Source organism: Gorilla gorilla, chromosome 6 (genome assembly GCF_029281585.2).
Source record: "Gorilla gorilla gorilla isolate KB3781 chromosome 6, NHGRI_mGorGor1-v2.1_pri, whole genome shotgun sequence".
Lineage (NCBI taxonomy): Eukaryota > Metazoa > Chordata > Mammalia > Primates > Hominidae > Gorilla > Gorilla gorilla.
This window is the reverse complement of record NC_073230.2, coordinates 113,278,032-113,293,969: the sequence shown is the minus strand read 5'-3', so window position 1 is coordinate 113,293,969 and position 15,938 is coordinate 113,278,032. Positions and strand designations below refer to the sequence as shown.

The 15,938-nt window shown below is 40.9% G+C and overlaps 1 protein-coding gene across 2 annotated transcripts in view; it reads right to left on the bottom strand.

Annotated features, from left to right (window-relative positions):
- LHFPL3 (LHFPL tetraspan subfamily member 3) overlaps nt 1–7,260 on the bottom strand; it is a 554,202-nt gene extending 546,942 nt beyond the window's left edge. Inside the window, exon 1 of one of the 2 annotated variants that reach the window (XM_031012787.3) lies at nt 6,591–7,260. In XM_031012787.3, the coding sequence (XP_030868647.2) occupies nt 6,591–7,029 (439 nt within the window). In that variant the 5' untranslated portion in view covers nt 7,030–7,260. The remainder of the gene's footprint in view (nt 1–6,590) is intronic. The other variant, XM_031012786.3, reaches the window with a different exon arrangement.
- Nucleotides 7,261–15,938: the final 8,678 nt, after the last annotated feature.

Genomic DNA, 15,938 nt, shown 5'->3' with positions numbered 1-15,938 from the left:
AGCCTGGCCATCTGGATTCTCTTTCCTGAGTGGTAGCAACATGCCAAACAAAAATTACCAAATAGGTGTTTTCATATTAAGCCTCTGATACCACATTCTGGTTAGACTTTTATTATATTATTTACTTACGGAAATATAGAAGTACTTTATTATATTTTTACAGTGGGAAACTTGTTGATTGTGCAGCCTTGCACCAAGAAAAAAATTCCTAACAATATATTGTATGGGTTATATGGGACTGGTTATTTTTCACAGATGTTTGCTTAAAATCTCACTTTTATAAAAACCGTTTGTTTTGACATCACATTAATATATTTTCTAACATCTCTTCAATTGTCACATTTCTTGTCACATTACATATAAGGAAAATGGTTCTAAGTTATTCCAGATCACTTTCTTGTAAGTTTGTCTTGGTAAATAAAAAATTATTTTAAGTGAAATATGTTGTTAGAAAACAAAAACTGCCCTCACCGGCTGTACATATCCTTTCCTCTACACATGGGAGAAGATTTGAAATGCTCTGATAGAGGAAAAGCCTCTCTTCAGGGTCACTCCATGGCACTGAACTCAGGATGCATAAGCAGCATTTTGGGGCAAGAGCTCACTTTTTCATACTGCTCAGCACTAGCCAAAGGGTAAGGACAGATGATTGTCCTGAACACTGAGTCTCCACCTGAGTACATCCCATTTCTGTCCCCTCTTCAGAGCACCCCATCAGAGCTCAGCACATTCAGAATCACTCTGTCAGAGAGGGCTTGGCCGGCTCCATGGGAGTCCAAGAAGAGCACATCTGCACTGATGCCCAGTAAGAAGTGGGAAAGCCTGGAAAGACAGGAAAAGTCTTTTCCTGTCTTTATTGCTCTTGAAGGTACATAAGGAAATCCAACCTAGAACAAGTCCCTGCTCTTCCTGAAAGAAAACCCAATCTCTTGATTTTTACATACAGCCTCCATTTTGGATGATATGGGGTTTTTTTAATGAGAAAATAAATGGTAAGGGAAAATTTGCTGAAGCCTGAGATATGATTATCTCCCAATGCTGTAATAAAGATCATTACCTACACATCAGAAAGCCTCTGGGAAAAAGCTCATCACAAATTAGGGTGTCAAGTCACAACCATTGTCATCAAAGAACAAGGACTAGTTCTTTCAGTGTGGTCACTACTAGTGATGCCACACACCACTGAGAAATGAGTATCACGGCTTTCAAAGTACACAGCATTCACTTCTTGCCACAACGTATGGGAATTTTATTTTTTTTGAGATGGAGTCTCACTCTGCTGCCCAGTCTGGAGTGCAGTAGCATGATCTCGGCTGAGTGTAACCTCTGCCTCGCGGGTTCAAGGGATTCGCCTGCCTCAGCCTTCTGAGTAGCTGGGATTACAGGTGTACGCCACCATACCTAGCTAGTTTTTGTATCTTCAGTAGAGACAAGGTTTCACCATGTTGGCCAGGCTAGTCTCAAACTCCTGACCTCAGGTGATCTGCCCGCCTTGGCCTCCCAAAGTGCTGGGATTACAGGTGTAAGCCACTGCACCCAGCCCAACATATGGGAAATTTAAAGTCCTTTTTCCTTTCATTCTTCACCCGATTATTCATTATTTTTCAATTTATTAACTCAATAAAAAATTATCGAATACCTACTATGTGCCAGATATACACATACTACTATATGCCAGGATATAGTAATAATAGCAAGACAACGACAGCAACCATACCCAACACTCACAGAGGGCCTACTTATTGTAAACCAGACACTAACTAATACATTAGCTTATTTAGTCTTTGCAACAGTCTCCTGACAGGTACAATTATATGCATATTTGCAGATGAGCAACTAAAGCATAGGAAGATTAATTCTCCAGGTCACACAGTCTGTAAGTGTCACAGCCAGGCTTCAAATCCACATCTTTTAACTCCAGTTTCAATGCTTTTGACCTCTATGCTGTATAAAGAAAAACAGGCAAGGCCTTATGGAACTTTCAATGCACTGGAGAAGACAGAAATTAAATAAACACGGAAATGTGCTGTAATTTCAAATGCTAATGAGATCTATAAGAAAACAGGAGGGTGCCACAAGATAGGATGGTATAACATTTCAAAGGCTCTTCTTGCAGGCTAAGAAATATAGTGATTACCTTTGGTGATTCTCATCTCACCTAAACGACAAAGTTATAAAATTTAAGGAAGCAAGCGGGATAAAAAGAATTTGGCAGAACTAAATCTAAGAGGCTAGGGGTAACAGACTAAACAATTCAACCCTTACCCCTTGCCATAAAGCCTTGCCATCTTGGTGGCACTTCTTGCTGGCCCTTCTTGCTGGTACACTCAGAATGATACAGATGAGGAATCTGGGGAGTACAACCCATTCTGTCCTCATCTCTCCTTAATAAGAAAATCCAATCTGGATCAGGTGTCCCATCTCCACAGATGAAAGCGAGTATCTTTCCACATCTGTTGCCTTTGACCAAGAAATGCATGACCGATGTCTACAAAACCTTAAGTTCCACTGAATACTTCAGCTTATAAAAAGAAAAAGAAAACTAAAGATTTCTTTGGCCTAATATGGTGAACACATGGGCTTCTGGAAACAATTCAAGGTATGGCTTATAGTCACTAGAACAAACAAAGTGTGGTTTATAAAATGTGGTTATTAGTAGACTCAGAAACCAACTGAAATACTGACTTAAAGAGAACAAGAACATAGAAGCAGAAAATAAGGTTCCCAGGGGAAGAAAATTCCCTTTCTATCCTGATTTTTTAAAAATCTGGACTTTATTACCCTGCTTGACCAATTACAAATCTACTCCTTTCCTTTTAGTGTCAGAGAAATCACACAGAAAGAAGAAAAGCCTCTTTTTTTTTTCCTTCTGAAGAAATTGCCTTTCTACAGATTTAGGAAAGTTTTATATCTCTTATTATCATTATTTTATGTATTATTTTTATGTCTCCAGTTTTTATATAAGACATGGTCTGTACATACAGGATTACATCCAAAGATAGTATGATATATTAGCTCCTAATTCTGTGCTTCCTAGTTTCATGCTACTGTGTTTGATAAAGACTTAGAGTGAGGAGGGAGAGGGTAAGGTGTTCATAACGGCACGAAAATTAAATGTGCTTCACACACCTAGATGAATGAGCAACATCATTTTCAGGTCCAATAAATAAATTAATTTTTCTGGGTCATCGTTCAGAATCATAAAAATAATAATTTTTTATATTGTAATATCATAAGAAGTCTGTTTCATCATCTTAATGTATCACTTGAAATAGGATTTTGGCTGGGTGCAGTGGCTCATGCCGGTAATCCCAGCACTTTGGGAGGCCATGGCAGTCGGATTGCTTGAGGTGAGGAGTTCCAGACCAGCCTGGCCAACATGGTGAAACCTTGTCTCTATTAAAAATACAAAAAATTAGCCTGGTGTGGTGGCACACGCCTGTAGCCCTAGCTACTCAAGAGGCTGAAACAGGAGAATCACTTGAACTTAGGAGGTAGAGGTTTCAGTGAGCCGAGATCACACCACTGCACTCCAGCCTGGGTGACAGAGTGAGACTCCATCTCAAAAAAAAAAAAAAAAAGAAAAAAGAAATAGGATTTTATGTTCTACCTGACTACATATAGGATGTTAGTATATTAAAAAGGCTTAGATAACTAAATACACAAGTGAATAGTTTGATTTCCAATGAGGGATAAATAGTCTCTAATAAGCAAATAGTACATTAAGGTCTCATCTTTCATATTTAGCAAATTACACTTGAGATTAGCCTAGGTACTGGTAAACAATAGGTAGGAGAAGACTACTTAACATTAAAGAGGAATAGTCTAAAGTCTAAACTTTCTCTTTTTTTTTTTTGAGATGGGGTCTCGCTCTGTTTCCCAGACTAGAGTGCAGTGGTGCGATCTCGGCTCACTGCAGCTTCCGCCTCCCAAGCTCAAGAGATTCTCCTGCCTCAGCCTCCCAAGTAGCTGGGATTACAGGCACCCACCACCATGCCTGGCTAATTTTTGTATTTTTAGTAGAGATGGAGTTTCACCATGTTGGCCAGGCTGGTTTTGAACTCCTGACCTCAAATGATCCACCTACCTCAGCCTCCCAAAGTGCTGAGATTACAGGCATGAGCCACTGCACCCGGCCTAGACTAAACTTTCAAAGTAACTTACAATAGGTTATATTAAATTTTTTCTTAGTATAATGAGACTTAATTTTTTTAGAAAAATCCTGAAAACCATGTTAAATGTAACATTGTTTAGAAATATCTTCTATATGTTATTCCTTAAAAATCTGTGAATGAGTGACAGATTCTTATTTGACCTGTCATCAGAATCAATTTTTCTTTTATTAATATACTTCACTAATGAACAAAATCATGTACTATAGTTTACCTAGAAATAAAATGTCAAATAATTGCAAATAAAGGTTTTAAAAAGTATGTCACTTAAGGATCCGGACTTCTCCAAAACGAAGAAAATGTCCTTACATCTTTAGTACAAAAACTATCCCCACATTTTACATGACATGGAAAACAGGATAAACATCGATGTCAAATGCCTGAGAACAACATTATATTTCACTGCTCCAGGACAGACAATTTTTCTGTGCTCTATTCCAGAAAGAGAAAAGGAGAAAAACGAAACAAAACAAAAAAACCTTGTAATGGTTGCAGTTTGTATTAACTTCAAAGCTGGTATTTCTTTCTCAAATATCATTTTCTTTTTGTCTTTCAAAAAGCGGGGGGTTAGAGTATGAAACCTCATAAAAATCAAACACTGAAGAATACGTTGTTGAGAAAGCACCTGCAAAGTATTTTCAGACGTTTTAAAAACGATGTAATTTGAATCACCTGTCTAAATAGGTCATTTAGCTTAGAAAAATTAAAATTAGCTGTGCAGGGTCAATTCTTTTTCTACAGCATCTGCATCTTGTGTGTCCTCTTCAAAGTCAAACCAGAGCTAAGTGTCAAGAACAGTCATAATACATGAATTTATTCCAAATCTTAGTTATTCTGCTTGAAATGGCCATGAAAGTTAACTTTATATATAAAAGCATAGAGTGAGGAGTTGCTAGAAAAAGTTGGGGATGGGGGTGCAGAAGGAGATGCAGAACTCCCCGTTCAGGAGATAATGGTATGTGTAAAGGAGAGAGTCTCTACTGGTGCTCATTTCTTGCTTTTCACATACACACTTTTACAATATATGGCAAATCAAAATCAGGCGAGCCAAAACACAAAATAAATACTTTCACACAAGTGTAGTCTCCCACAAGCTTCTCTTTCCTTATCAAACTAGCAATATAGGACTATGAACCTTAACGCTATTGTCCAGCACCTTTAAGTGTCTACTCATCCTACAACACTCTGGTAAACTCAGGGATTGAATCCCTCTCCCCAGAAAACCTTCCCAGGAATAGAATAAACGACAAAATCTTGAAACATCTTAAAAATGAGAACAGTAAAATAAAACGCAAATGAAAAGTTTAGCTGCCTAAGATATTCAGTGTCCTTCTACAACCAGACCATCCATAAAATCAAAAGGACCTCAACAATGTTGGAACAGAAATGTGTCAGGACCACTGGACCCTTGACTTTAGAAGGGAGGGCATCCAAGCTGGCTGGCAGAGAGGCAATCGGCATCAGGGGAAGTACAGTTAGGAGTCAGTTTTGTTTCAGGACTCTTCAAAGTCACCAGGAAATGTACTCCATCCTTTCTGGGTTAAAAGTAACTTTGATGCACAGAAAAAAAGTACTTTCATATCCTCCAGCTAGCAACAATTTATCATCCACAGGGAAAGAGTGATCGGAGATGCTAATGAAACATTCTCCTCTCTGCCTGCTTCCCCAAAGCCACTTCCCAAAAATGAGATCTTGAGGAATCTTGATTTACTAAAGACTTCTGTTTAAAGATGAAATGGAAGGACCTTTACACGGACAAGGAGGCAAACTGAAGACTTGACATTGAGGAATTGCGAAAGAATGTTCTAAGCTACATTCTTCTTACAAGGGGAAACCCAAAACAGAATTAAGATCTCTTCACCTCCGGATGGAGGAGTAAACATATTTAACTGCCCGGGATGGAAAGAAACAGTATCACTCCAGCCACCGCCCCCCGCCCCCTTTCCCAGGATCAATGACAGAAATAGTCCCAGCAGCGAGGGGCAGGGCAGGCTGGCTGCTCCTTCCACTACGACCTCTCCAAATCCGCTTTTCACTTCGCCCTGTCAGTCCCTCCTTAGTCCCTCAGCACGGAACGCCGGCCCCATCTCTCTAAGCGGCCACTTCTCCGCCCACCATCCTTAGTTCTGAGCGGACTCGGCCCCACAACCGCCCTGCCTCCGGGGCGTCCCTCTGAGTGGGCGTCCCTCACACTTCGGAGGCTCACGAAAGCCCCGGGACGAGGCGCCAGCGCCGTGGCTGGGGAACCCCGGGGGTTCCGGCCTCGCTGGGCTCCCGCCCCCCACACCTCGACGCCTGAGCGGATTAGGCGGCTTGGCTCGCAGCCGCGCGCACAGCCCCCGTCCCTCCCACTCTGGCCCCTCCCCGGCTCGGGCGCCCCGGGGTCCTCCGCCTCCGCGGAGGTGAGCGCGCACTCACCGGAGGTGAGCTGCATCCAGGCACATATCTTGTACACAGTGGCCGTGTTGCAGAAGAAGAAGAGGGTAAAGCAAACGATGCAGGCAATGATGAGCATCATGGAGAGGCCGATAAAGAAGGAGGCGGCTTTGAAGGCGCCCGAGGGCAGCGTGGAGAAGTCCGTGAAGCTGCCCCTGCAGGTCAGCTCCCGGGAGAAGCCGTTGCCGATGCAGTAGTGGAAGAGCCCGAAATAGCCGGCTTGCGGGGTGTCCACGCCGTCGCCTATCCAGTAGGGCTGGATGAAGCACACCACGTTGACGATGGCAAAGCAGATGGTGAAGATGGCCCACAGCACGCCGATGGCCCGCGAGTTCCGCACATAGTTGGTGTGGTACAGCTTGGCAGCCTCCTGAGCCGGGAGCATCGCGGCGGCGGCGGCAGCGGCGGCGGCTCCGGGCATTCTCCCCCTCCTCCTCCTCCTCCTCCTCCTGGTCCTCCGCCTCCCCCCGCCTCTCAGCGCGCAGGAGACACACTCACGGAGCCTCGCGCGCTGCAACTCCCCTGCCTCCGCCTCAGCCCAGCAGCACCAGTTTCAGAGTCTGCATCCTCGCTCCCGGAAGGAGGGCGGGGGAGCGCGGAGCACCCCTCCGGCTCGCCTGGCACAGCCTCCCGGCTCCCCTCCCTCCCTCCTGGCCCGGGCTCCGGCCCTCCTCACCACCCTCCACCCCTCTTCCCGCCGCCGCCGCTGCAGCTGCTGCAGCTGAAGGCGGCAAATCCCTCGTGGAGCACCGCGGCGCGCAAGCCCGGGGCGCCCCCCGCTCTGCTTCCCGCCTCCCTCCCCGCTGCCCCGCCCGCGCTGCCAGTGCCCAGGGGCGCAGAGGACAGTGGCGACCCCGGAACGCCCATCAAGGGGTGGACACTAGCCAGAGAAGTGGGCCTGGATTAGGAGGGCGAGGGTAGTCTAAGAAGGTGGCAGGAGCACCCACAGGGATCCTAGAGACAATCCCAGGATCCTGGTGGGTGTGAGAGGCCGGGCTCGAGAGGCTGATTCAGCGAGCATTTCATCACCGCACAGCAACGTGCTTCGACCTCTGCATCTTTGCAGAGGCACGAGGGGCAGCGCGGCAATTGCAGGCAAGAGGCGCCAAGGCAGTGGAGGCATACAGCCCCCAAGAGTCTTTCTTGTTACCACAGAACTGCCCCTGGCTAACTCCTCGGTTGCCTTCAGGTCCACAGGTGGAGATAGAAGTTGCGCAGGAGTCTGGCAGACAATCATGTAAAAGACAAACCTCAAGGGTGGTCTCACATCAAGCACAGCTGAGCTTGCGTCCTCTTTGCGTTTTTCCCCCAAGCAGCCAGCTGAACTGTAGCCAATGGATGCCCCATACTTTCCTTTAGGTCGTTTCCCCGATAATTCCTTCCATAGATTGGGCCTGTGTGTGCTTGGAAGGGACTGTGTCACAGAATTTTATAGTTTGTTTGAAAACAGGGTAGTTCGGCCAGTGTTACACTTACTATACAAATATTGACAGCTACTCTGTGCCCAGACGCTGAGCTGGGTGGTAAGGGTACAAAAAGACACAGCAGATGGTTAATTGTCCAGGAACTTCCATCTCCCCCTACAACCCAAAGCTAACCAGAGAGCTGTTTTCAGGGTAATTTATCCCGGAATTACCACTATAGAATTCCTTACATTTTCACATGGCATTGCTGTTGTACACCTGCCCTTCGTGCTGTTTCCTTAGCTTATGTTTTCCCTTTTAACAGTCTTTCTGTTGCTCTTTTAACAGTTTCTACTTTTCAAACTGCATTTCCCTATTTCCGTTGGTTTTTTTGTTGTTTCCTTCTGATTCTGATATAAAGAAACATGTAACTGCCTCCCACCCCCAGCCATGAAACCAGAATGCTTAATTGTAGGAGTGGATTTTGGTAACAAATCGTTTTGAACCATATGATCACAGAATTTTCTGAGCATTTCTATCAGAGAGAATTCTGATAGAATTGGACCCTAAGTCTTACCTAATTGGCTATATCAACGGCTATTCTATGGTAGAAGGGTCATACCCTAAGTGATGAAAATTATGCTTTTCATTTGATACTCTGAAGATTTGAGATTCTATGAAGAGGGAGGGGGAGAAAGTGGAATAGGGGTGTGAGACACATAAGATAATGAAGGGGCTGCTGCTGAAACTGGGGAAAGCATCTAAAAGAGTGAGTTTCAGAATCTTCCATTCAGCTTTTTCTATAGGCATGTAATTCATGTATTGTAATACATGTCCATCAGACAAGGTCCATCTTATACAAGGTCCACTGTAGTACGAGGTCCATCAGACAGAGCTTTGAAAATCAAGAGAACAGAATTAAACAGTAGCATGAGACATGTAAGTTTAAGTGAGTAAGAATTTCTAGCAAGTGTGGTTGTAGACTCTCAGAAGGTCTTCAAAATAAATATCAGAGGGATTTGGAGGAGGTGACAAAGATGACCAAAATATGAGTTAGCCCAATATAACACTTGCAAGTCTCTAAAAATACAGTTCATGATGATGCATCTTGAGTGCATTGGTGGCAGTGGAGGGTCAGAATTTCTGTTAGGTTTCATTTGTTAACTCTCCTGAAGCTGCTGGTAAATCAGAAGAATTTTAACATGGAAAGAGAAAAAGGAAAGGAGAATAATCAGATTTATGAGGCCATTTGGCAGGCCATGCGTCCCAGGGGCAGAGATAGCTTTACAGCAAGAACTGACAGTAATTTCTAGTAACTCTCTTAAGCCCTCAAATCCCCCAAACCTGGTTGTATGAAGTAGTCTCTCTTTAAAATAAATGCCTGAAAGAAAGCTTACTGTTTCCATGGGGTGGTTGAGATGTGAGGTGGCTGAGAAGGGAAGGCTGAGAATCAAAAAGCCTGGTTTATACCTCAATGCTTGAATTGCCTTTATGGGACAAAGAAAAGACTGGTGGGTGACTCAGATTCAAACGTGATTCAAAGAGCTTTTCTACTTGAGTCATGCCCAAGGAAAGCCTTATTCTCATTCCAGGTTTGGAATCACCTCTGGGTTCATGTTCAGAATCACCATGCCAAGGGGCACACTCAAAGTGTCCACTCTTGTCAACAGCAACTAGGATCAGACCAGTGTTGGTGTATTGCTGATCTAAAGTGCTCCCATTCCCTCTGAGAATTTGAGTTGTTGCCTCTTGAAGTTAGGGTCAGTTGGGGATGAACTGGACTCTGCCAGTGGCCCTTCTCTCTACCTTCACCCTTCCCTGTACTACAGCAGATTTTCAGGATGAAGCAGAATCTTTAAAGACTCTAGCAACTAGGGATGAGCTAAAATACCTGTGAACTCCTGGCTTGCTATCAACGAATGCAAGATATTCTTCTACCCTTTCCCAAACCCCTTTGTCACCCACCCCCCAACTTTGTCCTTAATAACCAGGAATCCCAGAGGTAAGACAATTTCTACCCTTAATCTAAAACTTTTGGCTTGCACCCTGTACACTTTAGGAGTTGTGACAGCTAAGCATCTGGGCAACTTATTGCACCTCATTAAATCTGATGTGACCAGGAAAGCTGCTTTGGGGAGGAGGAAATAATAAAACTGGCCTGATTCATGCTAAGAAGTTGCTATTGATAGAAAAGTATTTTGAAACTATAACATGATTCATATGTGCTAAATAACTAGTAGAAGCCAGTGTCATCGACAGCATTGAATTAGAAACACTGAACACACAAATCTCAAACTTCACTGTTAAGATGTTTTTCCGTGACTGCTGCAAAGGGTCAGTGTTGAGACCCACACCCTCACTTTTTGCAAACTGTGTCTCAATGAATGTTAGGACTATACAAGAGAAAGCAACAAAAGAAGAATGGGGGCCTTGTAACACTGCACAAAGATCCTGGGTAAGGTAAAGAGCTAAATATTTTGATCCCAAACTAATCTGAGACAGTATGGGAGAGCATGAAAGCCTTAGAGGACAAGAGGCTTGGGATCTGGACCCAGCACCGTCTTTGCCTAACTACGAAAGCCCAAGGATCTTAGGGATCCATTTTCTCATCTCTAAAATTATGGCGAAGGAAAAAGGACCTCAGATGTATCCTGAGCTGCCTTTCTGCAGCAGTTTTATTCTATTCTATGAATACTCTTCCAAGATAACTTTGGAAAAAAATATAAAAAGAGAGATACAACCCATCACTTGGGGAAAAAATTAGTCGAGACCTAAGGAATATATATCAGACGTGGTGAAATAGACATTTTCTTTAAAATTGAAAACCCCTTCTGAAATCCTGTCGGTATAATTTTTCAAGCAATGGCTGCTTAGAGTTTTCAGATGAGTCATTGCTGTGACCTTGGATAATGGAGAAAGAGATGATTTCTAGAATCTGTTACTTAATCGATTTTTAGGGCTATTGCCAAGGTCAGTATCAGATTCCACTCCAGAATATAAAGATTTTAATAATGAAGATCTTTTCACTCATCAAGGCTTTCCTCTGCTCTCCTTTAGTTTTCTTTTAGCGATTTTCAGAAACCAGGAACCACCTCTTAGATAATCAATCACTAAGTTAGCAGTGGCAATCAGATAGATTGAGTATTTCAACTCTCCCTGCAAATCAAGACCAAATTCATCATAGGACTCTGAATTCATTGCACCTTGGTCTGTGTAGAACTCCAAATGAGGGGGAAAATGGGAAATAGAAATGCCAGGCTTTCTCCTTCTTTCCTTTTCTCCTCTATTTTGAATTGGATTATGTGTAAATTGCCCCTTTCTTTTTTTTTTAATTTTTTTCAGAACTCAGTTAAAAGCGTAAGTTGTTTTCTCATAAGGCTGACCATCTAAAAGAACATACTAAAAGAACTATCTTGCTATTAATCTGTTTAAGCCCTTGATAATTTTAGAATAATTCTGTCTAAAGATATGTAGTGACCTCTATTGAATAAAATACTGTAGAAATATGACCATCACCTGAAGTATGGTTTTTTTAAAGTCTGTCATAGTGATATTATGTTAAAATTTAAAGTTCAGTATGCAGGTCCTATTCTCTTTGAATCTAACACTAGTTGGTCTTCTTGATCTTTAAAAAAGAAAATTCTATCTGCTATACCTTCTGAACATGCTTCATGAAGTTTCCCACTGAAGGTGCAGCTTGATTGAAAATAAACACCTACAATTTGAAACATCTACCCTTGTACCTTCAGTGTGGGGCCTGTATTTGAACCCACTACTTGGATTCTCTGCTAAAGGCATCTGTATCCACACAGCTTGTTTCTCCTACTTGGCAATCACTTGCGTCTCTCAAACCTCAAGTTCAGCCTTTTTGAGAAGATCTCCAAGCCATATATTCTATATTTTAAGTCTTATAATTCCAAACACATATCTAAAGGTGCTTTCTTTTACTGCCATAGTAACACAAAAATATTAATCTTGAAAATTCAGTACTTTTGTTGTAGAGGCACATTTTTATATCTGTATTAGTCAGCTCTTACTGCAGAAGCACCCCAAACTTTCAGTGGCTTATAACCACAATCATTTGCTTCCTACCCACAGCACATGATGAGTTGTTGGTTGGCTGTGGTCCTGCTCTAGGCAGTGGACCTGACTGCAGATCTATCTTCTCATTGTGGGGTCCAAGTTGAAAGCCTCTATTGAGGACATATTATTTTATGATGAGGACAGAACTACAAGAGGCTCAGGCAAATTATAAAACTGTATATAAAACTTCTGCTCAAATATGGCACGCTCAAAACTTCTGCTCAACTATGGTTATATTATATTCCATTGGCCAAAGCATATTCCACTGGCTAAAGAAGATCATATGAAAGTCAATGTGATGGGGATGTATTATCCTCTTAAAGAAAACAGCCCAGTGAAAAACTCAAGAACTTTAATAAAAGTTGTTACATTCACCCTCCCTGCTGATAAAACTTTAACACCACCTTACTTTTCCAAATGTTTCCTGGCAAGACTACATGTGATTTTTGTGTGAAGGCTATAGGCTTTCAAATCAAATTATCATTTCAAAATGAATAGCCATTTTATCCCACTCACTATTTTACTGAAGAATATGTTTCTGTCTTTTTGTTTAAAAAATTGAAAACTGAAAAAGGCCAATGAAAACCTAAATTTATATTAAATCTCTTCACTTTACAATATTCAAACATGAGATATCATTCTGCCTGTTAAAGTGCATATTGTAAAAAATGATATTTAGTTTCAAAGGGGAGAAAAAAAAGTTACCTTATGAATTTTCAGGACTATTTATAGATTTATAGTGTTTTCCAAACTTGAATATGAATCTTTTTTTTTTTTGGAGACAGAGTCTTACTCTGTCACCAGGCTGGAGTGCACAGAATCTCGGCTCATGGCTCACTGCAACCTCTGCCTCCCTGGTTCAAGCCATTCTCCTGCCTCAGCTTCCAAAGTAGTTGGGACTACAGATGCGTGCCACCATACCCAGCTAATTTTTGTATTTTTAGTAGAGACAGGGTTTCACCATGTTGACCAGGATGGTCTCGATCTCTTGATCTCGTGATCCACCCTCCTCGGCCTCCCAAAGTGCTGGGATTATAGGCGTGAGCCACTGCGCCCACCCTGAATCTTTTTAAAGAAAAAAAAACACCTTAGTGGACCTACTATAATGACTTGCTAAGTTATTATTTTAATGTTTCTTAAATGGACAGGATAAACACTAAAAGCATAACATTTCATTTAATCAGTTTTCAGTCATGGCAGCATGAAGAAATTAGTGTATCTTCTCCTCCAGAACAAGTAAAACTGAATAAAATTGTCAAAACATTCATTTCAGGGCTCTGAAGACTGACTATAGGCAAACAATAAATTGAGAGGTGTTTATTCATGAAGAACTGCTGGAGTTTGGGTAAGAAAAGTGAGAGTTTGTGACCTTTTGTGTGGGGTGCCACCCTTCTTATCCACCCCCAGCTCAATCAGCACATTAGTTTTAGTGTGACAGGGCCAGCAGTGAAAACTAGCAGCTTCTTCCAGAAAGGGAAGATTTGATTTGAAGGGCTAGAAGAATATGATACATGCCAAAAAATACAATCACTGAAAGTAGCAAGCTGAACAGAAAATGAGTATGGAAAACCTGCAGTTCTGCTAGCTTGAGGTCACAGCTGGAGCAAGCAGGACTAGTCCAGAATTTAATGAAGCTACCCAGGAAATTAGAGAACTGTACAAAAGCTAAATAAGCTCTCCACACAACTCTAGCCAACCCCAGAATGACATGCATATTCAGGGGAGACAAAAGAGTGTTTCTTGGCAAAAAGTAGAGGCTGAGAAAGAGTTGAGAAATGGCTGAATCCATTGTCAGAGGATGGAATTCTTACAGGTTTAATGTATTTGTGTATGATCTCTGCCCAAATCATTGCCTGACCACTAAGATCTGCAGACTCAGGTTTTCTTTAGAAAACCAGGATAAAAAATAAAAATAAGAAGAATAACTTTTAAAAACTTGTACACAGACATTGGCATCCACACGCCATAGGAAGACAGATTCTACAGATTAAGTTCAGGAAAGGTATTCTAAAAAAAATCCCTCAGGAGAGAAAATCAGAATCTAAAGTTGTGATCATTTACTATCCAAAATATTGAGTTTTGTATTAAAAATTGAGACATGCAAAGAAACAGGAAAATGTCACCCTTAGGAGAAAAATTTTTTAGTAGAAACTGACTCTCAGGTGTTGGTTTTAGCAGACAAAAACTTCAAAGCAATTTAAAATATATTTTTAAAAATGAAAAGAAACCATATTTAAAGACTTAAAGGAAAGTATAATGACTACTACTCAACAAATAGGAAATCTCAATAGAGAAAAAGTAACTACAAAAAAGAACCAAATGGAAATTCTAGAGTTGAAAAGTATAACAACTGAAATAAAAAATTTATCTGATGGAGTTAACACAGATTTTATATGGTAAAAGAAAGCATCAGTGAACTTGAAGATAAATGAACAGAAAGTATCCAATCTGAAGAACAGAGAGGAAAAACATTAAAGAAAGATAAATAGAGCCTCAGAGACCTGTGGGACAATATCAAGTGTACTAATGAATGTGTAATGAGAGTCCCATAAAGTTTATCTGAAGAAACAATGGCTGAGCACTTCTCACATTTGATGAAAAACATTAATCTACAGACCCAAAAAAGTAAAAAAATGCCAAGTAGGATAAACACAAAAAGATACATACCTAGACGTATACTTAAACTCCTGAAACCAAAGACAACAAGAAAATCTTGAAAGCAGCAAGAGAAAAGTAATTAATGGGAAAACAGTAATGACAATACAATTAATGGCTAACTCCTCATTAGAAACAACAGAGCTCAGAAGGCATTGTAATGACATATTCAAAGTGCTGAAAGAAAAACTATAAACCAAAAATTCTACACTCAAGAAAATTATCCTTCAAAGTTGAAGGATAATTCAGTATCCTGGTCACACTACAGTACTATAGTTTGGCAAAGTGTTGCCAATTGGGAAAAATTAGGTAAAGAAAACATAGGAATTTCTCTGTATTATTTCTGATAATTGCATATGAATCTATAATTATCTCAAAATGGAAAGTCTAATTTTTAAAATTATATGTAAAAATAAATGTATACATATTCCAAACTTCAAAAAAACTGAATGGAATAAACACTATCAATCAAAATACAGAGATTGTCAGATTGGCTAAAATATAATCCAAATATCTATCGATGCCTTCTGGTAATGGATAAACAAAATATGCTTAATCTATACAACAGAATTAATCAGCCATAAAAATGAAAAACTACTAATACATGCTACAAGATGGATGATTCTTCAAAAGCATTAGGCTAAGTGAAAGATTCCAGACACAAAAGATTCCATTTATATGAAATTTCTAGAAAAGGAAAATCTCTAGAGACAGTAGATCAATAATTGCCTGGAGCTGGAGTTGGGATAGGGATTGACTTCAGGTGAGCACAAGGAGGACTTTTTGAGGAAATTGAAATGTTGTAAAATTGGGTTATGGTGATGGTTGTACAACTTAGACATTTACTAAGAAATCATCAAACTGCACACTTACAATGGTTGAACTTTATAACATGTAAATTATACCTCAATAAAACTATCTGCAAAATTAAATTTAAATTAATGCTTATACCTCCTTTTTTAGGTTTGAAAAGGAAAGTTTTACTAGAAAGTATGCTGCAGAAGAGTACAGTGGTTGCTTCAGCAAGAAAGGACTGTGTATGCCATGGTGGATTTTCCTTAGGGCTATTAATGGAACTTAAAGTGAGAGCTTAAGGGTAATTTGGACCATATTAGCCATGTAAGTCATGATAAATGATGGCATTTGTGGACAGTTTATACCTTTTATAAAAACAACTCAAGAAATTATC